General features: G+C 35.2%; 1 protein-coding gene across 1 annotated transcript in view; it reads right to left on the bottom strand.

Moving 5' to 3' along the window:
- Positions 1–5,790: 5,790 nt before the first annotated feature.
- The window catches only part of ITM2B (integral membrane protein 2B), a 28,304-nt gene continuing 8,339 nt past the window's right edge, over positions 5,791–25,755 (bottom strand). The window contains exons 2-6 of the mRNA XM_047079755.1: positions 11,529–11,657; positions 9,804–10,010; positions 8,221–8,331; positions 7,643–7,793; positions 5,791–6,535 (exon numbers count right to left, since the gene is read on the bottom strand). Coding sequence (XP_046935711.1) covers positions 6,450–6,535; positions 7,643–7,793; positions 8,221–8,331; positions 9,804–10,010; positions 11,529–11,657 — 684 coding nt within the window. The 3' untranslated portion in view covers positions 5,791–6,449. The remainder of the gene's footprint in view (positions 6,536–7,642; positions 7,794–8,220; positions 8,332–9,803; positions 10,011–11,528; positions 11,658–25,755) is intronic.

A 25,755-nucleotide genomic window follows, 5' to 3' on the forward strand; every position in this document is an offset into this window, starting at 1 on the left:
CTAAGATCCAGAATGAATAGGTTTTAGAAGCCAGCAAAGACTTTGGAAGAGATATATAGAGACAACTGGTTGGGAAACATACTATCCAGAATAAAGGGAACAGTGGGTAAGACTAGGGTGGTACAGGAAGGAAGGATTAATCCACTCACTAAATAAGGAAAAGCTCCAACTAGGTGTCAGCCATCCTATATATATTGAAGGGTCTAGTTTAAACAAGGGTCTATATTAAACAAGCAAAGATGACAAAATTTTAAAAACAGAACCTTTCCTAATGCTTCAAGAAAGGTTTCCCTTGAGGAAGTGCATTTGCACTAAGTTCTGAAAGCCGACTAGAAGCTAACTAAAGGGCACAATGGGGAATGGATGGGAATAAATTTTAAGGGAGGGAAAATTGCATTTACCAAGAAACTAAGGCAGTCAGTGTGGCAGAATGCAAAGAACAAAAGGGAGTGTTATTAAGATGAGGCTGGAGAGGCTGGGTTGGGATGAGATCATGCAGATTAAATATGGCCTTTATCCTAGCCGGGGGATGCCATAAAAGCGTTTGAAGCAGGGCATGTGATAAAACATCAAATTTATTGTAGGGACACAGAAGTGGATGTAGTGAAGTGAGTTACACCATGAATGCAGAAGAACAACTAGAGGATGCTGGGAGATGGATGACTTGGAAGCTGTGCAGAGTATGAAGTTTCGCCCTGGACTTCTCAAACACATAGTTTTTGACACATAAGACCACATCATCTGACCAGAGGACATTTCCTTCTTTTACCACTAGGGTAAGAACAAAGTCATCTAAAAATTTTGTTACATGTTAAACTACTAACAATGGTCTCCCTTGGAAAATGGGACTGGAGAAGAGGATGGTAGAAAGAGGGGGGCATTCATTTTTTTTTACCATCAATCCTTCTACGTGATTTTTTACCATCAAAATATGAATATAAATGTAAGTTTAAAAAATAAATATAAAAATCCCATCAAATTATTTACAAATGTAAGCAGTAAAGAGCTAGGACTATCTTGCTTTAGGCCATTTAGGAATGGATTTTGAGCTCTCAAGAGCCCATTCCCACCCATTCTGCTTCTCAGGATTAATTTACAATATAAGGTTGGAAGAATTAAGTGTGGGATCTACAGTAAATAGTTTTTAAATTTTAAATTGTGATTAATATTTTCTCAATAAGATAAAAGGCTCACAATGATCAATAGTAAGAAAACAGAGACTAAACCAGGGTTCTTCCTCAGGTTATATATTAATGAGAAAGACCCAGAGAGAAAAAAACTAGTATTGACTTAGATGAGACAATGGAATCATAGAAAATGCTCACCCCAAACCACAAAAGGCAGAAGAGTGAAAGATAAAAATAGGAACGAAGAACAACAGAAATCAGTAATAAAAATGGCAGAGATACTGATCCAATTACAATAATCACTTTGAATGTCAATGGTCAAAAAACCCAACCTAACTATATGTTGTCTATAAGAAACCCACTTCAGATATAAAGACACAGACAGATTAAAAGTAAATGGATAGAGAAAAATATGCCATGATACCATTACTCAAAACAAAGTACAAATAGCTCTATTAATTTCAGACAGAGCTTAATGCAAAGTAAGGAAAGTTATCACTGACAAAGGAGAGCATTACATAATGATGCAGGGGTCAATTTTCTAAGACATAGTAATTGTTAATGTGTACGTACCTAACAAGAGAACATCAAATTACACAAGGCAAAAACCCGACAGAACTACAAGGAGAAATAGATTACTCCATTATCATAGCTGGAGGCCATTCAACACCCCTCTCTCAAAAACAACAAACCTAAAACAACAACAAAAAGCAAGGCTAGCAGGCAGAAAATCAGTAAAGACATAGTTAAATTCAGAGTCCAGAGTGCTTACCATTACACAATGGAACTGCCAAGACATAGTTAAATTCAACACCATCAATCTATAAACTAGTTCAACAATAATAGGACACATTTTTCTTAAGCTCTCATGGAACATTCACCAATATAGACCACATTCTGACCAATAAAATACATCTTACGGGCGCCTGGGTGGCTCAGTTGGTTGAGCGTCTGACTTCAGCTCAGGTCATGATCTTACAGTTTGTGGGTTTGAGCCCCACATTGGGCTCTGTGCTGACAGCTTGGAGCCTGGAGCCTGCTTCGGATTCAGTGTCTCCCTCTCTCTCTGCCCCTCCCCCACTCGCACTCTGTCTACTCAAAAATAAACATTAAAAAAAAAAAAAACCCACATCTTAGCAAACTTAAAAGAATTAAGAAAAACACGCATTTAAAAGAATAGAAATCAATGTCTGCTCTCAAACCACAATGTCCACTGTGTAGTTTGAACTAAATGTTAATACAACTTGTCAAAATTTGTGTGATGCAACAAAAGCAGTGTTTAGAGGCAAATTATAGACAATGCATATATTAGAAAAGAAGAAAGATCTAAAAGCAATAATCTAAGTCTCAGGAAACTAGAAAAAGAAGAGCAAATTAAATCTAAAGTAAGCAGAAGAAAAGAAAGTGTAAGAATCAGAGCAGAAATCAATGAAATTTAAAACAGGAAATCAACAAAGAAAAGTCAGCAACACCAAAACCTGCTTCTATGAAAAAAATAAATAAAAATCAGTTAAGTGCCTAAACAGGCTAAGAAAAAAAACAGAGGACACAAATTACTAATATCAGAAATGAGACATCATTATAGATCCCATGGAAATTAAAAGGATAATAAAGGAAAACTATGAACAAGTCTGTGCCCACAAATTTGATAACCTAGAAGAAATGGACCAATTCCTTGAAAGACACAATCTACCAAAACTCAAAAGAATAAGATGATCTGAATGACCTGTATCTATTAAGGAAAAGGAATCAATAATTAGCCTTCTGAAACACAAAGCACCATGCCTAGATGGCTTCACTGGTGAATTCTACCAACAAATATTTAAGCAAGAAATTATACCAATTCTCTACAATCTCTTACAAAGGACAGAAGCAGAAGGAACAATTTCTAACTCATTCTATGAGGCCAGCATTACCAAATACCCAAACCAGACAAAGACATTACAAGGAAACTACAGATCAAATCTCCCTTGAACACAGATGCAACAAAATATTAGCAAATCAAATTGAAAGAAGCATAAAAAGAATTATACACCACGATCAAGTGAGAATTATCCCAGGTACAAGGCTGGTTTAGCATTCAAAACTCAATTCATGTAATCCACCACTTCAGCAGACTAAAAAAGAAAAACCATATTGATTATATCAATAATTGATCATATCAGTAAATGGAGAAAAATCATCTGACAAACTCCAATACCCATTCATGATAAAAACTCTCAGTAAACCAGAAGTAGAGAAGAACTTCCTCAACTTAATAAAGACTGTCTACAAAAAACCCTACAGCTAACATCACACTCAATGGTGACAAACTAGAAGCCTTCCCACTATCAGGTACAGAGCAAAGATGTCGCCTCTCATCACTTCTTCTCAATGTCATCCTGGAAATCCTTATTAATGCAGTAAGGCAAGAATAGGAAATAAAAAGTATAGATTGGGGAGGAAAACATAAAGAGATATTTAAAATAGCATTGTAAGTATGAGAAACACTGTATTATGAGAAGGAGAAAGTATCAGAATTAACAGTTAAGAGTCTGATGTGGGTTTAGGGAAGGAGAAAGGAGACTGCCTTTCTTTTTTTTAAGTTCCCTTTGATACTATTTGATTTCTATTTGCATCTATTACTTCAACAATTTTTTGAAGAGCAAATGCAAAAGGAAAAATAATTTCAAGAACAGATGGAAATAATCATGGATATGTGTATAAAAAGCTTATTAAAAGAAACACATCTCCGTGTTTTTAATGGCAAAAATGTCATAAATTACCAAAATGTTCAATAAAAGAGAACTCATTAAAAAACTATGGTACATCTACAATAAATGTAATTGCAGCCTTTAAAATGTATAATTTTGAATGATAGGGGAAAGTGTTTATAACGTATAAATGGAAAAGACAGTAAAACAGTAAAGACACATAACCAAAATAACCAAAAAAACAGTAAGTTCTTGGTGAGGAATATTCAACTTCTACTTTCCTTGTGTTTTTATATATTTTCCAAATCCACCAAGAGCATGTTGCTATTGTAGTAAGATAACACAAGTTTTAAACATACACACTCAAAATCTTGTTATGATTATTTCTGTGTGATGGAACCATGGATGATCATTATTTTCTGGTGATTTTTGTTTCATTCATTTGTTCATTCATTTGAATTGTCCGCTGGTGGTAAAAATGCTGTATGTTAAGCAAGATATTTTGGTTCTCTTTCTTTACACACAGGATAACTGCATTTCCCCACCTTATTTTCCACTGGCCTGGGGTCATATGGCTGGGCTCCAGTAAATGGAAACAGGCAGAAATGGTGTATGCCCACTGGTCAGGCCCAGCCATAACCCTGCAGGATCTACCACTCTAACTCCTGTTCTTCCATGGGAAATTTGAGGAGTCAAAGCTGGAACTGTTACAAGATGGAGAAGTCTGGGTCCCTGGGAGCCTAGAGCCTGCCTGCCACAATGGAGTAGGATAAAAGCTTATCAACTCCTACTATCTGAAGCCATTCAGATGGTGGCTGTTACAAGCAGTTCATCTATCTTAATACAGCATTACTCTTATAGGTGGGAAAACAGAAACTAAAATACAAACCTTCGATAGCAGTTCATGATCTACTGAAGGAAGTCCTCAAGCTGGCATACAAGGTCCTCCATGACCTTGCAGTGCACTTCACATCTCCAATATCTCATTGTCTCTCCTGAATTCTCCCAAAGTTCCTGGGCCTGTTCTTCCCCATTACAGTACCAATCGCAACTGTATCGTAATTAGGTAGCTATTCACCAGTTCCTTTCATTAGACTTGAGAGTCTCCTCTAAGCAGCAGTTGTTCCTCACAGGTGTATCTTTCACACTTAATGCTAGTGCATTACGGATGCACTAAAAGATGCCAGTAAGTCATCTGCTGAATGAATATACAATGTGCTCTTAAATGTTCATAGCTCCCTAAAAAACATGAAATTTTAGAGCCTGGAAGGTAGGAAAAACAATTCTCATTTCATCAGAATATATTTTCTTCTAAAATAAATTCTCAATCTCTGCATATCTGACTAGCCAGCCTAAAGTTCCTACAGTACTACTGAAATAAAACTAAGAGCCAAAAATCAAATAGTATCTTTTTGGACTAGAACTGGTTCCTAGACCAGATCATTTATGGATTTTTGTGAAACTAAAAATTTTGACTTCCTAGATTCAGAATTGAAATTTTTTTCTTAGGGATTTACAGAGAAATTACTCTTAGATATTTAAAATGGTGATGGATTCTGAATTATTTCAGATAGGAAGTAACCTTGGAAATAGAAGAGAATCACCTTTGTAACTCGAAATGCTCCATTTGTGAGGGAGGGAAGCATTCACAGAAAAGCAGTATATTTTATGCTTCTTGGAAGCTTTAGGTTTAATAATAGCCCCTCCATTAACTACAAAAGCATTAGTTTAAAATGTACTACACAGCATCGCTCAAGGTTGAGTCTTAGACGTTACTTCAATAGTACCCACAAAGAATGTACCTTAGTTTAAAAGTTTGTTTTTATTTTTTAAAAATCTGTATTTTTACCCACTATATGTAGCGAACTGAATTTTTAAGAGATACTTTCTTCTTTTACATACATTATCTTAAGATATAAAGAACCAAATTACTCTTTGGTTTTGTTATAGGGGAAAAACAACACACAGTCTTTTAGTCAAACAACTTTGTGATATTTATATTCCATTGCACAGATATGGGTTATACAAATTAGTAACACAAGTTATTTCTTAAATTCCAAACATTTTCTAAAATATTATTACAGCAGATGTCTAGGATATTAAAACATCAAGGTGGAAATCATACTCTAAATAGTTAAATATGACACTGAAAATACTGCACATTTTAATTAGAGGAAAATTAAAATGTGTGCTCAAATGCTCTAACAAACTAAGTAGCAGGGCAGCTAACAACTACCAATAAGTCACTGTGGTCCATTCTTACGTATGCATATATATGATTTTTCTTTAGATAACCCCTCCTCTGGAAAATGCGTAATTCAAATGTAAAAATCTGGATAAATGATTTAAAGAAATTTAAATTCTTCCTAACACATAAGATCTATGGTGTATTATTATCTATGACTTCATACAACTACTAATTCAAGATAAAAGACAGACACCACACTTGGAAAGAAGAAAAGATTTTTTTAAAGTAATGGTTTTAATTGAATTAATGAGATGAAAAGATAGTGAAGCCCTGTTTGCTACTTACATGAAAGAAGATCTTAAAAAATAATCACTGCACAAAATACAAAGGGTGGGGTTATGATGCAATATTAAATTTTTCTCCCATGTTTTTCTTGACTGTTCAAGGACAAATTACAGTTTCCACAGCAAATTTGTTTTCAAAATGCCGAATTGTAACACAATTGCTGACTTCACGTTTCTGAATACCTGTTTGGAGGGAAAAGTTTTTAAATTTCTGGTTCTTTAGTAATTCATATTAATCTTCATAGTTATTATTTACATATACAGAAATATTATACTCTATATTCCATGAACTTCTATGGTTTGATTTTTTAACACTGGAGAAAATAATCTGCCTCTCTTGTCTGAACTAAGTATCTTCACAGATCTTATTAACAATGATAATGCTGCATATAAATTTATGACTTTGTAGTGGAAATGTTCTATATCTTGACTGTGGTGGTGATTTGTTGAAACTCAGAAGTGCACACTAAAGAGGGTATATTTCATTATATGTGTAAGTCTGGCTTTTTAAAAAAAATATCAGCTAGAAAGATAATTTTAAAATCTAAGAAATCAAGCAGGTTTCAGGTGACTCATCATCCAAGGTGAGAGAACATTATTAAGGTGCTAACAAAAAGCCAGGAAAGCACTTTTACTAGGTGCCACAATTCCAAAGAAATCACACCACAGTGATTCAAGTGGCACTTCTTACTTTCTACAGCTTTGTCACATGTACTTTCATTTTATTTTTACAAAGATCTTGAAAGGAAAGGGGGAGATACTGTCACTCTTGTTTTTCAAGTTAAAAAAAAAAAAAAGGCTAAATGATTTGGCAAAGGCACATTACTTCTGTCAATGCTCTTAATTCTTTAGCCAAATTCCCTTCTAACTAACCTGACTATGATGATCTTCAACGTGATCCAAAAGGCAAACTCTCTGTTTAGAATCCAGATCCCTGAGCACACACCTAAAGAGCTCCTCTAGAGACCTTCTGGATAAGAACTCTCACACAATGTGACTGAACCAAAGTGGCGGGATGGAAGGCTGGACTGGGTGACTACACGGAACGTGAGCTGACAACATCTCTAGGCACTGACATTTCACATTCACCTATTCTATCTGAGAAGAGTGAATTTAGAATTTAGGTGATTCTCTGGGAATTTAGAAATATTATAGAGTGATACAATATAGTTTTACTTTCTCACTCGTGGAAGCATATTATAACAATATCAGCCTACATCTAAATCTAGGTTCAACACAACGAAGTAAAACAAACTTTGCTGCAAGCACTTTAACAATAAAAAGTATTACCTTTGATGGTTTCTCTGCGTTGCAGTTTGTAAGTTTCCTTGTCATGGCACAGTCGGTAAATAAAGAAACCCAGGTGATCAACGTTTTCAATGCGATCAGTGATAACCATGTGTTCGTGAATCAGATATGACTGAGGCAAATAGGTTCCAGCCTACATTTGGAAAATAAATTCTATGAATACCTCAAAACATACATTGAACAGATGAGGAAATGTGTGCAACAGAGGTTGGCAAACTACTTCCCACCATCTGTTTTTACAAATAAAGTTTTATTGCAGTACAATCATGCCTATTTGCTTACATATTGTCTATGAGTTGAATAGTTTGCAACACAGATCGTACTTCCTAAAAGTCTATTACTGATTATCTGGCCCATTAGGAAAACAAAGACATAATTTAAGAAATTATATTTTATTTCAAAATATAAAAAGGAAAAAACCCAAAACCACACATCTTAATTCCTCTTTATAAAATTCTTGGCTGTATTTCCAGTAAGATGGGCACTTACAGGGTTAATATCTCAACCATGAATTCTAAGATAACAGCATTATTAATAAGAAATATCTGAACATTTTATACCTTTATATTAATAAGTAACTCCAGTAGGTTTCTGGGTGGCATAACAATGGAAGTATTCAATGGAATCACATAGCACTTATCCAGATTAAGATCTAAATAGGCTGTGAGTTTCTGGAAAGAAAAAGATAAATTTTCATTAGATTAATATTTGTAACATAGCAACTGATTTTTAAGAATAATTTGTACCATTAAAATGGGCTGGCTTTAGAATGTGTAAATCACTTGCATTTCAACAAATGAAGTATTTGGTGGGATAGGAACAGAAGGTAGTATTGAAAGAGGAAAAATTATCACTACTAGTAAACAAAATTCTTATCAGGGGTTTGTTTCTATAAGTGATTAACAAAAAACTATTAAAATTAATAGCCTTATCATCTGATTAAGAGGGATAATCAGTTTCCTCACATGTAGTAAACCCCAATGCCCTCCAAGGTATCCATCCATTACATGTAAGAATTAACTTCTGTCCTATGCATCTAGAATAGTACTAGTTACTACCATCCTTAGAGAAACTGATATAACAGTCAATTAAATGGTTTTCCGTGTTCTTGTGGTTCAGATGAGACTGTGGTTGAGAAGGATTATCTCATGGGATGGTTTTGAGGATTAACAGGAGTTCAATTAAATCATGTAAACACTTTGATTTCTACAAGCTCAGTGTTAGTTATTTACTATTTGCTTTGGATAGGCTTATTACCTTGAAGATATGTAATTTCTCAAACTACTTTATAAACACTTATCAGTTGCATTTATTAGGCATGAAATATTTGCAAAGCTCAATTCAGTGACACGCCTGAATGTTCAAACTGGCAAACTATACAGAGATGCAAAATCCAGATAATAGGTAAACTTCCAAATTTTTTAAGAAAACAAAAAATTCTTGGGACAAAAATTATTGGGGGAATATAACTATTAACTAGATATTAAATAATACCATATTATCATGTTCACTTTCTTACAGGTAATAAATGACATGGTTATGTAGACGTTACGTACAAGAGACAAGAGCTCAAGTATCTAGGGGTCAAGTGTCAAATGTGAGAAAAGAAATTAAGAAAATGTGATAAAAGTTTGGAAATAAGTGGAGGATCTGGGATAGTCACTGTATTCTCACTTCACCTTTTTTGTATTGCATAACAATATTCAAAACTAGGGGGAAATGTAAAATGAGAACTTAAAAATAGATTAATAAAATGATACAGAACTAAGATTACTAATATTTGAAAATGCTACACAGAAATGGGAGCGTGAATCACTTCTTATCTAAGAAAATGAGAGCACGTAAGAAATAGCAATTTACTAGCAAAGGAGAAGCAGCCATAAGGTGGGCTTTAAGGTAAACACAGCCAAGGGAAGAAAAGTTAACATGGAAGAAGGCCAAGTCCATTGAGGGTAGGCTTCAGATAAAGAAATCCATCAAATGTTAGGGCATTTTGTAGGGAAGAAGAAACCCAAGTCCATTTTCTTTTTAAATAAAAAGTAAACTCTAAATAGAATAAATCAGAAAATACTGAAATTAAAACTGCAAAAAACATAAATTAAAGAACGTGCATTCTTTTTACAGTTCTAGACACCTGACTCACCTTGTTAAAATCATGAACAATGTTGGCAGGATCACTATCTGCAAATTCTGGGACAGGCACACTGATGAATTCAACTTCATCTTCCTCAAAGATCTTAATGTTTTCCTCAATTGTCTGGTAGCGAGCAGCCGGGGCATCTGCAGAAGGCTCGTTTAAGATGACATCATCTTTGATATACTTTATTCCACAGTAGTACACGTCATCTGGCTATAGAGAGTTTAAACACTATTTCAGCAATTCAGAGGGAGATAGGTTTTTAAATGTAAGCATTACTTAAGCTGCCACCGCTTATCTAAATAGCATTTTGCTTGCAAACTCTTACTTTTAGATGACAAGTCAGACAGTTTAATTACACAGTTAACACATTCTTTAAGACAGGGATTTGAAGTATTGTAAAAAAAAAATTGTTTCAGAAGGAGAAAAGCAGCTGATTTTTCCTTTACTTTTTATAGTCGACAAAAATAGAATATAAAAGCAATTATTCATCTGGTGACAATTAAATTTGAAGAAACACATAGGCCTACTTCTACCTGTAGGCATTATTTTTATAAAAGAATATATTCAGAAATGAATGTTTTTTTTCTGAAATATACTTTTAAAACTTTTTGATATGATTCACTGACTAAATGATTTTTCTTTTAGCCAAAAAAAAGGAGTCATTTTTCTGTAATTTTTACAGGAATACAAGTAGTTGTGATTTTTTCTTAAAATGTATTATAATGAAGTGGAAAATAACAGGCAGCCTAACGGATTACAGAAATCACTATAAAGACTGTTTTTTAAAAAATCTACATAAAGACTAGGTAGGAGCATGTAACAAGCAATACGTTAAGGCAAAAAAATATCTCTGGACAGGTAATTGCAAAATGTTTTTTTTCTACATCAAATATAATTCTTGTAAAAAAAAACGGCATTGAAAAAGATGACTAGTATTTCAATAATGTCTATCAACATGCAATTTTCTTGAAAATTATAGAAAATGAACATGAAATGTATACATACTATGGCAGAATGTTTCATTATTTTAATAAAATCTATTTGCCAACAGTTTCTCCAAATTTTAAAATGTTAGAAAATATAAACCTATGAAATTATTGCCAAGAGAAACAGATCACAAAACACAGATCATAAATCATGAGTATCATGAGAAGAAAAATCTCATGTCTTAACCCACTAGGATTACTATTAAACACTCTCAAGTTATAAAACAACATTCATCCTAAATTACTTCAACATCACTGCTGAAGTCACGCAATTCTTAAAGAGAAACCAAAAACTGGGAAAGAGTCAGACAGATGTGGTGCCAGTGAATTCAGTGCCCAGGAGCAAAGGCTACTGTAGGAGAGTCCAAACTGAGTATCAAGTTATAGTCTATCAACAAGACAACATGTGATGTTGTCTGATGTATTTACTCAATTGGCAATTAATAATATTATACCTTAGCCACTAATTGTAGTAGGAAAATGAAGGTTAGTCAATTTTGAAAAATCATCCAATAATCTACACTCTTTAGTCAGCAATATTTCAAAACAACACTATTCTGCTTTTAGTGACTTTCCAAAAGGCTCAGCAAACTTACGTTCAGATTTTTACACACAACTCTAAAGTAGGACCACCACTCTGGCTAAAGGCCACAGACAAAAAGTGCATCTTAGAACAAATTTGGGCCAATTTTCTAATACATGTGAAGGAAAGGCAAAAAAGTCCTTAGCATTTTCCACTTACTTGAAGTGCAAAATATTTGTACAGGTATGCTCCTCCTAGAATGACACCTGCAAGCATAAATGCTAGTCCAAAGCACATGCACCAACACCAGGCTCTTCTCTGGCCAACTGGTACCACTTCATCTGGGTCCTAAAATATGAAAAAGACCAAAAATGGTCAGTATCATATATCCAGTGAGAATCACAGAAAGGTCAGGATCGAAAGAAGTCTAAAAAGGATTATCATTTTATAAACCAAGATATAAAGACTCAGTTCTCTAATCAAAATCAACCCAGGAATTATTAGGTTGTGGTGCCAGAAGTCACCACAATGCCACTCAAGCTGAGCCATCAGTCTCTTGGGAGGGTTTTTATTCTAATTCTCAACACCTCTGCTACTTATACCTCTAGAACAAGAACATAGTCTATAATTTCTATTGTCTGTGCACAACTTTTGGTGATTAAAATATCTTCTAACATTTAAAAATTCAGGAAAAGCTACAACACAACTTCGTCATTAAGTATTATGGTGCTGAGCCTTCAGTGTATATTACATTATACTATAAAATTATGTATTAGTCTGCTACAGATGGCTAATAGTTCACACCAGGTATAAAGGCAATCCTAACAATACACAAGAAAAAGTAACAGGAAAATAAGGGACACAACAAATAATACGAAACAAATTCTTTAAACAACTGGAGTCTTAAAAAAATAAGACAAACTTATCCATAAATAATCCCATAATTCCACTGCCCTACCCTAAAAAACATCCCCGTTTGACAAATGTTTTCATTTTTAAGATAGAAGCAGTAGAAAAATGAGGAAAGATTCAACAGAGAAAAACTTACAAAGGTAAGAGACATACAATTAGTTAGAATTTTTATTTTGATCCACTCAAGGAAATAATTTAGCCTTAGAATGCCATCTGGGGTCACAATATCCAGTCCTTTAAATACTCCCTTTGCCCTTCTAACTCAGTTCCACTACTCTGTCACTACAGATTTACAGCTAATTTCTGATTTGTACCTAGGTTAATGTCAAAAAGGTGACAAACGAGATTAGTTGCTAGTGTTATCTAACTCATGGCTCAAGACACATAGTACAGACAGCAAAAGAAAAGCTCCAACTGACTGGAAACCAACATAATAAAAGATGTTCTAGTTAGTAGTATGTATGTACAGCCACTCAAGTACATGACTCTGATCTTTACTTGGAAAACTGAATATAGGATGGCTTAAGGGAGAAAGTAGACTTGACCCACACCTCTGCAGATAAATACAGGGAATACAAATAAAAAGGAAGAAAAACTATATGAACAATACTAGATATGGTTGAAGCAAGAATACAACCAAGAAAGAATGAAAGTCAAGGTTATGTTTTCAATGCTAAGATGAGAAATTTCAACATGACACTACTGAGAAAAAGCCCAGTCCCAGACGTCCCAGTCAACCAAGAACAATTTAGAGCCAGATAGTGTGTGCCTAGGTTAACTGAGGTTTTAAACAGAATTTAACAATATAGAACAAATGCCTTATAACTTAAAGATTGGATCAAACACTGTGAGAGCGTTACGCTTTGCTGTAGTAGGTGAACTTGTCCAAGTACTGTACAAATACTTAATACAAGTGCACTACAAAATAGTGTGTAAAAAGAATAAGCCTAGAGTAATTTATCAAATCATGGAAGATATTCCATCTGTGAACGGAAAGCTTTAAGAATTCCACAGAGTCATAAGGTATTATAAAACGTGAATGATAAAGTCTAGTATTTTGCTTGAGCCCCTGTCTGATATAAATATGTAAGGAGACAATAAACAGTTCCTAGCATAATTAATTTTAGGGTGGAAGCAGGGTGGGGGGGATGAAAATGACAGATGGCAACAGTCATTTCCAAACATTTGGTATCAGCTGCTGAGACAGTCAAATGTGCGTACAACATCCACCCTACTTGGCAGACTCCCTTCTCTAGTAGCACATAAATGAATACCCAAAGAGCATGGGCTGACACTTGTAAAAGAATATGCAGCCCCAAATGTCAAGTTGATGACAAATTTCTAGGCCTTTTGATGTATCATTTTTAACTGGTCAGCAAACAATAATTTTAAGAAATTATAAATGTCTACTAGGTGCCAAGAACTGTACTAGGCACTGGTGTAAGTAACCTCTGCCAAGAAAGAGATCATTCAGATCAGCCTGGAAAATAAATATACAAAGAGAACATAAACATGATATGGGTTCTAACAGAAAAATGGAGAACACAGAAAAAGGGATGCTAGTGTTTGGAGTAGAGCTCCCAGAGGAGATAATACTAGAGTGGAATGTTGAAGGACAAATGCTCATTACTCACGTGGAAGACAGAGTTAAAGGGCATTATATTTAGGGCAAAGAATGAATAAAATCATGGAGCCAGAATGCACAGCATCTCGAAAGACCACATGTGGTATGGCTGAGTGTCCAACATGGTGGGGAAGGTACAAGAACTAAGAATGGATGGGGCGCCTGGGTGGCGCAGTCAGTTAAGCGTCCGACTTCAGCCAGGTCACGATCTCGCGGTCCGTGAGTTCGAGCCCCGCGTCAGGCTCTGGGCTATGGCTCGGAGCCTGGAGCCTGTTTCCGATTCTGTGTCTCCCTCTCTCTCTGCCCCTCCCCTGTTCATGCTCTGTCTCTCTCTGTCCCAAAAATAAATAAACGTTGAAAAAAAAAAAAAAAAAAAAGAACTAAGAATGGAGGACCACCTCGGTGGCTCAGTTGGTTAAACGTCCAACTTTGGCTCTGGTCATAATCTCATCACTCGTGAGTTTGAGCCACATGTTGGACTCTGTGCTGACAGCTTAGCACGGAGCCTGGAGCCTGCTTCAGATTCTATGTCTCCTTCTCTCTCTGCCCCTCCCTCACTCATGCTCTCTCTCTCTCTCAAAAATAAATAAACATTAAAAAAAAATTTTTTTTAATCAGAAACTAAGGGTCTTTGGCCAAATCATAGATCCATGTCCATGCACCAGTCATGTACTTCCTAGAAGAGTTATCAGATCTTCAAAGTCTATCTAATCTTTTTTTTTTCCTTTTATTTCTAGTGATCATTTTCTACCTTGCATTAGAATAATTCATATACAGATCTTCTCTCTCCCTACTAGGCTATAAGGTTCTTGTGAGTATCCATTCATATTCATTTTGCATTACTGGTAGCTCCAAGCCAAGTTTAGTACTTGGTTGGCACTCAACAAATATTTGATGAGTGAATGAAATTTAAATTTGTTTTTAAAGCTTGGTTATTTACTTTTCTAATGACCCATAAGAGTTACATCAGCAGCCAGCATGATAATGAAGGGTGGGGGCAACATAAGAATTCATGACACATAACAGAGTGTGGCTATTTAGCAAAGAAAAGCAGCCCTAAGTACTTAGCCCAGTTCAACATTTATTAGGGACCTGTTATTTGCAATGTACTGTGCTAGATCCTGTGGGAAATTCAAATGTGATTAAGACATGGCTCATACCTTAAGCAATTTACAGTCAAAATTAACATTATTCATGACAGATAAATGACATCCCATATTACAATCTGAATTATGGAGAAAGGATTAAAACATACTGAAGACAGAAAATTTTTTAATCTAAGTGATCATTAAAAGTGCATTTAAATGATTAAATTAACACTGTAAAGAGAAAACCCAAAGCCACATATATGAAATTTAAGAAAAACCCCATGACCATCTCAAAATATGTCAAAAATGCATTTGACAAACTCCAACTCCTATTCATAATAAAATCTCTTTGCAAACTAGAAAGAGGTAAAACTCCTTTTTTTTCTAAATGTTTATTTGAGAGAGAGAGAGCACGCAAGCAAGAAAGGGGGACAGAGAGAGAGACGCAGAGCACAAGCAAGGGAGGGGCAGAGAGAGAGAGGGAGACACAGAATCCAAAGCAGGTTCAAGGCTCTGAGTTGTCAGCACAGAGCCAATGCAGGGCTCAAACTCACACGCCATGAGATCATGACCTGAACCAAAGTCAGACACTTAACCAACTGAGCAACCCAGGTGCACCAAGAGGTAAAACTCTTTAACATAAATAAGGCTAATGATCAAAAACTCATAGCAAACCTCATATTTAATGGTGAAACTTCAGACTTATACCATAATATTTCAAGTCAGGGAATTATAATGGCTGCTCACTAAAACCAAATGTTTCCATTTAACATTATACTACATATCCTACCTAGTACACAACGGACAAGCACAAGAACAGATATAAAGATTACAAAAAAAAAAGCAAAACTATCAGGGCACCCGGATGGCTCAGTCAGTTAAGCATCCGACTTCAGCTCAGGTCAGGATCATGCAATTCGTGAGTTCCAGCCCCAAATTGGGCTCCCTGCTGTCAGCGCAGAGCCTACTTCGGATCTTCTGTCCCTCTCTCTCTGCCCCTCCCCTGCTTGAGGTCTCTCAAAACTAAATAAACATTAAAAAAAAAAAAGAAAAAGAAATAAAGGATGCAAAACTATCATTATGTGTAAATGATATCACTGTCTAGAAAATCTGAGAAAGAAAAATAATTCAAACTAAAGTTCAGAAAACTGCTGAACATCAGTAATTAAAAATCAACTGAGTCAAAGATTTATATATGTGACTAGTCATACCATCATTATTCATAATAGCTCCAAACTAGAAACAACACAAATATCCACTAAATGAGGAATAGATAAATTGTGGTATGTTTCATATTGAACCTCAAAAATATGCTAAGTGAAACAAATCCAACACAAAAGATTATTTACTGCATGATTCCATTTTTTATGAAATTCTAAAAAAGGCAAATATAAGTGACAAAAAGTAGCTCAGTGGTTGCCATGGCCAAGGGTTGGTGAAGGGAAATTGAAGGCATATAAGGACATTTTTTAGGGTAACAGATATGTTTCATATCTTGATGGTGGGGGATATACAACTTTATGCAATTACCATAAATTCAATCAAGTTATACACACAGAATGGGCAAATTTTATTGCATGCAAATTATACTTCAATATGGAAAGTGCAGAGAAAAAAAAAAAAATCAAACAAGTTCTTATAATACCAGGCAATAGAGAAAGCCTAATGCTTTCCAAATGCTAGGAAAAGGGTGGAGTAATGGGAATTGAGAATGTTCATACAGTTGGCAGGTACAACTGCTTGGAGAACAATTTGGCAGAATCTAATAAAATTGAAGATACACACACACACACACACACACACACACACACACCCTCTAACCCAGCAATTCCATTCCTAGGAATATGGCCCTAGATAAAGTTTTATACATGTACACAAAGGTCTAAAAATGATTACTGCAGAATGGTCAATTAAGAAAAACATTAGAAATAACCTACATGTCCATCAAGTGGAGAATAAAGGATTTAGGGTCACACAATAATAATTAAAATGAAATCAACTAGGATAGTTGATTTTGAGATAAATCTCAGAAACATAATGCCCAATTTTTAAAAAAAGGTAAGTTGGATATTACCATTGTATGATATTTAAGACTTAAAAACATATCAAATGGTACTACACATTCTCTGATTTTCTATGCTTGGATTATTTCATAATTAAAGGACAGCAACAACAACAAAAAAATCAACAAAAAAAAGGGAAACACCCATGAACAAGGGCTTCCTTGCCAGGGTATATAAGTTTACCTGGCCTAATTTAAAACAAGTTAGAGACATTTCCTCCCCTTGTACTGCAATAAAACTGGTGCACCTTAAATTATGCTGATGAGGTAAAAGAGCTCCCATAGGTGCTGTACAATTATCATCTCATTAATCTTCCTAAAACCTCAAGTTTTTACCCCAGTTTATAAATGAAGACACTGAAGCACACTCTGGCCTATAATCATCCCTCCACAGCAGTATGGAAAGACAGTTTTTGGAAGCATTCTCGCTCTCTCACTGAACTAATTTCTGGTTCAAATAAATCTTATCATCATATGATGAAGTAAAATTACTTAACAAATTATATTTTATGCAAAATGAAGGGTAAATTCTGTTCTGGTACTTCAATTAGTTAAGAATTAGGTCACCTCAGTCAGTTCCCTAAGAGGCTTCAGTAAATGTGCCTCCATTATCAACTTAACTCAGACAAAACACAAGGGTTTTCATATAATTTTTATACTGTTCCTATACTAACGAATCCCTTCACATCCTCAGGCACTTCCATTTGAGACTTCTTTATAGGATGAATGAAGAGACATTTTTTCCAAAGCTCCCACTTATACTATTATGCAATTTATTATAGCAAATGCAATAACAAAGCTTTAGGAACCAGAATACTAAAGAAGAAAACATCTCCTAGGGTTAAAAATTGTATTACCATAGAAAGCAAAGAAAAGAAAAATGAAAAGGAAAGAAAAAGAAAAAGGAGAAGAAAAAAGGCATAAAAATGCTTTAAGTATAACAACGAGACAAATATGGACAAGAATCAATACAGTTTCAACTCAAAGTAGCATGAACTACTGAACCTGCAGAAATAGATCTGGTTACTTAGAAACATGTACATTTTTAAAACACATTTGGTAATATAGATAAATATAGAGTTACACAGGCCAGCTGCCCAGGGATGTGTTTGGCCTATATTCTATTTTCCAAAATACAGAATTAGCTGACAACATTTTTAAAAAGAATCTAATGATTCAAATTTTTACAAATGAGTTTCTCCTCATTGTTCTAGTTTTCTCAACTTCTCATCATTTTTCTCCCCAGTTGAAGGCCAACATACCATATTCTTTTCTACCGTGTTGCTTAGTTTTTAACCTTGATCTTCATTTCCTACTCTGACTAGGTGTGCTTCCTTCTGAGAACCAATTTTTATAAACCAACCAGTCTAAACCATTCCTTATATAAAGGATTTTGACTTCTGAGTTTCAGACTGAATTAGTATGGTGAATAGAGAACCTTAATGCTTGAGGCATGTACGTGGCTCAGTCAATTAAGCTTCCAACTCCCAATTTCAGCTCAGGTCATAATTTCAGGGTCGTGGGATCAAGCCCCAAGTCTGGCTCTCTCTCTCTCTACCCCTCTGCCCCTCTCTCCTGCTCAGTCTCTCTCTAAAACAAAATAAAATTTAAAACAAAACCAAAAAACCCCAATGCTTTAAATGACACAACAGGAATTCTCTTATAAACAATAAATCTGGATATGGATAGTATCAGCAAACCAAAAGTGGTAACAGAGAAGAGCTGGAACTGAACAAGCCTAGATAAAACCATGGACCAAGAACTACAGGAATGGAAGATCTGTTCTAGACAACACCCAGTTCCCAGAAAATATAAAGACAATGAGAATGATAAAAGGCTACTTACAGGTATAATACCATCTATATTCTGGAAAAAGCAAACTACAGAAAGAGGAAATAGGAATGGAGTGAGAGACAGAATTACGAAGCGGTATGAACATTTTGGGGTAAGGAAACTATTCTGCATCTTGACTGTGATGATTATACAACTACATTTGTCAAAATTAACACAACTGTATACCTAAAAAGGCTGAATTTTCAGTATGCAAATAATACTCCAGTAAACTCAAATTCCTCTCCTTTCCCAACTTGCAAGGAACGGGACAGGGTTTTTTCCTCAGACTCAAGTAAATGATTACTAAAGAAGCTGGAAAAGATATAAACCTCTAAGAGAAGACAAAAATGAAAAGACAGCAGACAAAAATGTCAGAATTTTGGAGAATGGGAAACAGGTGGACAAGTTTAACTTCTCTGAATCAATTATGTCATCATAAACATGGATTAATAATAGCACCTATCTCACAGAGTTGGTGTAGGGATTAAATGAGGAAATATATGTGAAACATTTAGATCACAGCTTGGTATGTAGGAAACAGTAAGTGCTCAACTGATGATAGCTATTATTATCCTGCCACCATCTAATTTAGCTAGGAAAGGTTAAGCTGAAACAAGTATCCACTGGGGTTGAAGCCAATACAAAGCAATCTACAACAGTACTGAAAAGACCAACTGGAAAAAGATTTTACAGTACCAGAGGGGAAAATTAAATCGCTTCTTACTCAAGCAAAAATTCTAAAATGACAAACAAAGCATTTTCCAAAAATGCTTTCCTACCTATATTCTTAGAACCACAAAAGTTATGTAGGTGATTGCTCCAACAGATCACTGCTGTGTAGAATACCAGTGCCACTCATTTACCATTTGTATATGTTCTATTCACCTGACTCCTACATTAGTTTTCTTTCCTGAGTATGTAAGAATCAAGAAGACACAATCCGGAGCACCTGGGTGGCTCAGTTTGTTGAGTGGCCAACTCTTGGGTTTGGCTCAGGTCATGATCTCAGCATGGTTCCTGAGTTCTGAGCTCTGCTTGGGCTTGCCTAGGCTCCATGCTGCCAGAGGGGAGTCTGCTTGGGACTCTCTTTCACTCCCTCTTTCCCCTCCCCCGCTGGCCCTCTCTCTCCCTCTAAATAAATAAAATAAAACTTAAAAAAAAAAAGACACGATCCAGCAGTCTGCTCATTATTTATAGCACTATTGCCAAATATATATTCTGTTATATGTAGAACACAAAATCTATGGCTAAGAAGCTAAATTCTATAAAAATATCAAAGATTTGTTTGCATTTTGTCTTGTTCATTTAAATTAGTATCTGAATTATGCTTTTCACGTACTTTTCAAGCAAGATTGCTAGAATCTCAACTATGATGATAAAGTCCACATGACAAATGTGTCTGGCACATAAAAAGGAAGAGTTTTCTAAGTGCTTGGCATTAGATGGATAATAAAGTTACTGCATTATTTTGTACTTGAACTAGAGAGAGGTTTAAAAAGTGCAAAATTAATAGAAAATTACAATGTCTACAAAACAGATTTTCATTAATGTCTTTTTTGTGAACAAATCCTACAACAATACATGAGCAGCAATACAGAAACAAAAAAAATGAAAAATTTAAGCCACTTTATAATAATTTAACTACTGTAAAAAATTATGAAATCTGAACCAGACTACTGGCATTATATAAATTGGTACAGGCCTGGGTTAAAAAAATATATATAGGTCAGAACTAAAAAAAAATTGGCTATAAAATGCTTTTAGTGCTGGATCACAACTTAATCACTTTATATCATTAAGGACAAGCAGAGTATCTGACACAAAGCAGAATATTAATATAGGCATACCTTAAACATTTTCTATTCTTTTTTTTGTTTTTTTTACATATTTTAAAGGTACTCATTATTCTTCAGTGTTTATTCAATCTCTACTGAAGAGAATTTTCTATTTTATGAAGTGAGATCAAAAGGTACTGAGTAGTCAAAAGAAAAGCCTACACTAACAGTAACAACCAGACGTTTGTAAACAACAGCATTATCCACAACTGCTATTTACTATTAATCATAGCCTTTCCCAGAGACAGATAAAGTGGTCAAGATAGAGTTCTTCTGCCACTGGCTGAATTATGAGTTCATATTGCTCCTAATAAGAATACCAACTGTCTTCTTCAAAGTAAAAGTGTGATAGGAATGCTCTACTTGCTATAACTCATTATAAAATTAAGTGTCAAGATTGGGGGTGGGGGGAAGCAAACTCACTCTGGACTCATTTTTGTAAAAATCTTAGATTTCAAAGTCATTCAACAAGATAATTCATATTCATGTTCAAATATGAGTAATTCCATTTAAAATGCAGAACTCTTGGTAAGAAAATTCCAACTATATTTTTCTAAAAGCATCAAATAATTTAAATGTAGAAAGTTAAATCTTCTGTCCAAGTTTAGAATTTTTTTTTTTTAATTTTTTTTTTCAACGTTTTATTTATTTTTGGGACAGAGAGAGACAGAGCATGAACGGGGGAGGGGCAGAGAGAGAGGGAGACACAGAATCGGAAACAGGCTCCAGGCTCCGAGCCATCAGCCCAGAGCCTGACGCGGGGCTCGAACTCACGCACCGCGAGATGGTGACCTGGCTGAAGTCGGACGCTTAACCGACTGCGCCACCCAGGCGCCCCCCAAGTTTAGAATTTTTAAAGTTAGACAAAATTACTGGAAAAAAATTCCAGTTCTTGAGATGAGAGATACTTGTCTATCATGAACACATAAAAAGTGCTTTGAACCTATGCCTAGCACCAAATACACGCACAATACATCAGTAGTCACTCACATTTGATCTTGCTCCCTTATCCCACCACTCTCCTAGCTCTAGGGTCCAGGGGTGTGTGTTTTTTGCAACATTTAAATAGGTTGTTACTAATTTGGTTTACACAATTGGTTGGTCTCTCTCAGCTGTACTAGGTGCTTTCTTGAAGGCTAGGATGCTTAGTAATTTTTAAATTCCTAATATAGTGTCTGGCCACGAAGTAGATGCTTCTGAAAACGTGATCTGTACAGTTTTCAGAAAGAAAAGATCTACTGGTACCATGAAAAGGTCATTTAGTCCAACACATCATTTTACAGATACATATAATGAGGCCCAGAGAAGTTAAGTGAAATTATTTGTGTAGTATCTCAGAACTAGTAAGGCCTGAATATCATCTCACTCCATGTACATCTTAGGGAAGGAAAAGCATGGGGCTATTAGGTAAACCACCTGACTAAATAGCTTACGCAAATACACTGATAATAAGTGAAGTGACACCAGGTAATAATTGGATAATCCTCATATCCAATCAGAAATGACTTAGCCTGAGTTTCTTCAGAATTCTGCTATCATAATTTTATTTGAACTGAGGCACACTCATATTAAGCACTATGTGTTAACTATTATAACAGTAGTATTGTATTTATTATGTTGAAAATTAATACGATTTTTCTGTTGCTCATCAAATTACAAAGGACAGTAACAGAAAGTATTAAAATCCTATGCACACAAAGCAAAAACAACAAAGGAAAATAAGTCAGGCTTACCAGCATATAGACATTTCAAAATAAATAGAAAAGGCAAGATATTAATTATAAAAATGAAACCTGAGGCACCTGGGTGGCTCAGCTGGTTAAGCATCTGACTCTTAGTTTTGGCTCAGGTTGTGATCTTATGGTTCATGAGTTTGAGCCCCATTATCAGGCTCTGTGCTCACAGTGCAGAGCCTGCTTGGGATTCTCTGTCTCCCTCTCTCTCTCTCTCTCAAAAATAAATAATTTTTTTTTTTTTTTAAATGGAACCTAAGTAGAGTAATAAAGCCACAAAGCAAAACCAGAAAGCCGGTAGGGAGTGAGTTGTCTCTAAAATAACTCATGAAGGAGACAGTTTTAGAACTTTATAGAGGGAAACCAGAAGATGCCTCATCTATCTTTCTAGGCCATCCTGTCTGACCTTAAAACTAATGCTAATATGGGGCACCTGGCTGGCTCAGTTGGAAAAGCATGGGACTCTTGACCTGGAGGTCATGAGTTTGAGCTCTATGTTAGGTGTAAAGATTACTTTAAAAAATGGTGCTGATAATAATGCAGATAATAATGGTTTCCATTATTAGCTATTATTACCATAAAATCCATTTTTAATCTTTAAAAAGCTACCAAGACAGCAGAGTTAAAAGTCCTATTATTTTATTTTAATCTTTTTTTTTTTTTCAACGTTTATTTATTTTTGGGACAGAGAGAGACAGAGCATGAACGGGGGAGGGGCAGAGAGAGAGGGAGACACAGAATCGGAAACAGGCTCCAGGCTCTGAGCCATCAGCCCAGAGCCCGACGCGGGGCTCGAACTCACGGACCGCGAGATCGTGACCTGGCTGAAGTCGGACGCTTAACCGACTGCGCCACCCAGGCACCCCAAAAGTCCTATTATTGATTTCCAGTTAAATAGTCATGTTTACTTCTTCCTGAAAGCTCAACAGAGTAATAATAAAGGGATAAGCAAATTAATAAACTGTAAGCCAGAGAATGGAAATGAATGACATTAAACAAATTATGTCAATAAAAATTTTGAAAGCCAAAAGCATACAGACAAAAATCCCAAACTTCTAGAGGGGAAAAAAAAAAAAAAAATTGGTCATGTATGCCATCAAAACAGTGAAAGAAAATTGTTAACTTAGATTTTTATACCCAAATAAATTACCAATTGTCAATTAAATGTGAGGATAAAGATTCTCAGACAAGCAAAGTTTTTTAAAAAACTGATTTCAGACACTTTTTCTCAGATTCATACAACTGCAGATCCAACACAGAATAAAGACAAAGGCAATTCAATTCTAAGATAATAATTACTCTTGGACATCTGTATAGCAACATGCTTAGAGTACAACCAGTTGGGATGGCAAAAGTGAAGAATGACAAGTGGAATACCACCAAGAAAAACAGAAAACTCGATGAGTTACCTAGTAAGTCTGTAAATACAGACAGGCAGGACCTGCTGTCAGAGTCTGAAGATGAATTAACAATAAATACATAGAAAATTAAGCAACTCTCCTTGGCCCAAGAAACAATGATTAAATCTAAGAAAAATGGGGTGCCGGGGTGGCTCAGTTGGTTAAGTGCCTGACTTCAGCTTAGGTCACAATCCTCCAGTTCATGAGTTCTAGCCCCGCATTGGGCTCTGTGTTAACAGCTCAGAGTCTGGAGCCTGCTTCAGATTCTGTGTCTCCCTCTCTCTCTGCCCCTTCCCCACTCATGCTCTGTCTTTCTCGCTGTCTCTCTCTCAAAAATAAACATTTTTTTTAAACTCTAGGGATAATAAAAAGGTTTTGTATGAGAAAAGAAATAGAATAAAGCTACATTACTCAGGTGTAAATGATGTTTATGTCAATTACAATAAAAGGAAAGAATATCAATTTAACCAGAAATTACTATAAATATACCTTAAGAATAGACTATGTTTGTAATATGTTAATATATAGAAAAGGCTAAATATTCACTTTCCATATAAGGAAGCCAGTAGGTGATAAGCTAAAACTGCAAAAAATACAAACAAAACAAAAACTATGAACAGCAGCATAACCAAATATGGAGAGTAGTTTTCCAAATGTGGTCCAGGGACACTTTTAGGGGTTCCACAAGGTCAAAACTATTCTCATAAAAAAACTAAGACACTGTTTTTTTTTTTCATTCTCACTCTCTGACTAGTGTATAGTCAACTTTTCCAGAAGCTGAATGTGTGATAGCACAATAAGCTGACCACAAAAGCTGATGTGAGAATCAGCTATTATTAATAGTCTTCTACTAAGTTATTCAGTAGAGTATTGAAAAAATGTAAAAGTGTTACCCTTCTTAAAAATTTCTGGTTATTTTACACTATAACCAGTTTACACTGTAACCAGCTAACTGACTTGAATATAAATTTAAAAAGTTTTTCTGGTTATTTGGAAAAGTTCAGTATTCATAAAATTGTCATTTATGATAATGTTTTATAGGTTTATTATTGTTATTTTAAGTTAATAATATTGTCTTAATTTCTAATATAGTAAATATCAATAGATATAAACTGCATTAATCAAAAACTCTTTGGGATCCTCAACAATTTTTAAGAGTACAAAAGGGTCCTGAGACCAGAAAGTTTGAGAACCACTAATTTATAGAAACACGGAGCTAGGATCATCGTATACGGCTGGGCAGATTGTTCTGAGTACAAGGATACAGGGCCAAGGAGATCAGTGAAGCCAGAATCTAGTCTGTGCTCTGCTCACCAAAACCACAGAGGGCAGCCTTTTCTAATTTTCAGAAAGGCAGAGTGTAGCCTAGTGGCCACTCTGATAACAAAAGACCGTAAGAAGCCAGAGTGAACCCAACTGTCTCAAATTAATCTTCAAAGATAGAAATTAGAATAGTGGTTGCCTCTAAGGGGAGAGGAGGAGACTCTACAAGGACATGGGAACTTTGTGAGTTGACAGCAACATTCTATCTTGATTGGGTTGTTATTCAGGTGCGTATGTAACATACATAACTGTACACTCAAAATTTGCATTGCAATGAATATAATTATAGTGTGATTTTTAAAAAGTGGGTTCCTCTGTGATAGGGCAGGATTATTTGCATTTTAAAATAAAGTATTACTTGGTAAAACCCAAAATTAAATTTATAAAACTCTATTAACATCCTTTATGTGATGGAAAATATCCACTTTCGCAGGAAAATGAATACAACTACTGAAGGCTAAGGGTTTTATGTTATAGAAAGGAATCCTCATCAGAATCCTTGGAGAGCGTGATTTAATAACAATATTGTTATGTAAATGACATGTGACATAGAGATAAACAATAACAGTAAACACAAGAAGTAATATTCCAGAACAAGAATGATGAGGAAGAAAAGTGGGTCTTTATTTTAATAGA

This window comes from Lynx rufus, unplaced genomic scaffold (assembly GCF_022079265.1).
Source record: "Lynx rufus isolate CCGP_SWC_20201006 ecotype Redwood Valley unplaced genomic scaffold, mLynRuf1.p SCAF_1, whole genome shotgun sequence".
NCBI classification, from domain to species: domain Eukaryota; kingdom Metazoa; phylum Chordata; class Mammalia; order Carnivora; family Felidae; genus Lynx; species Lynx rufus.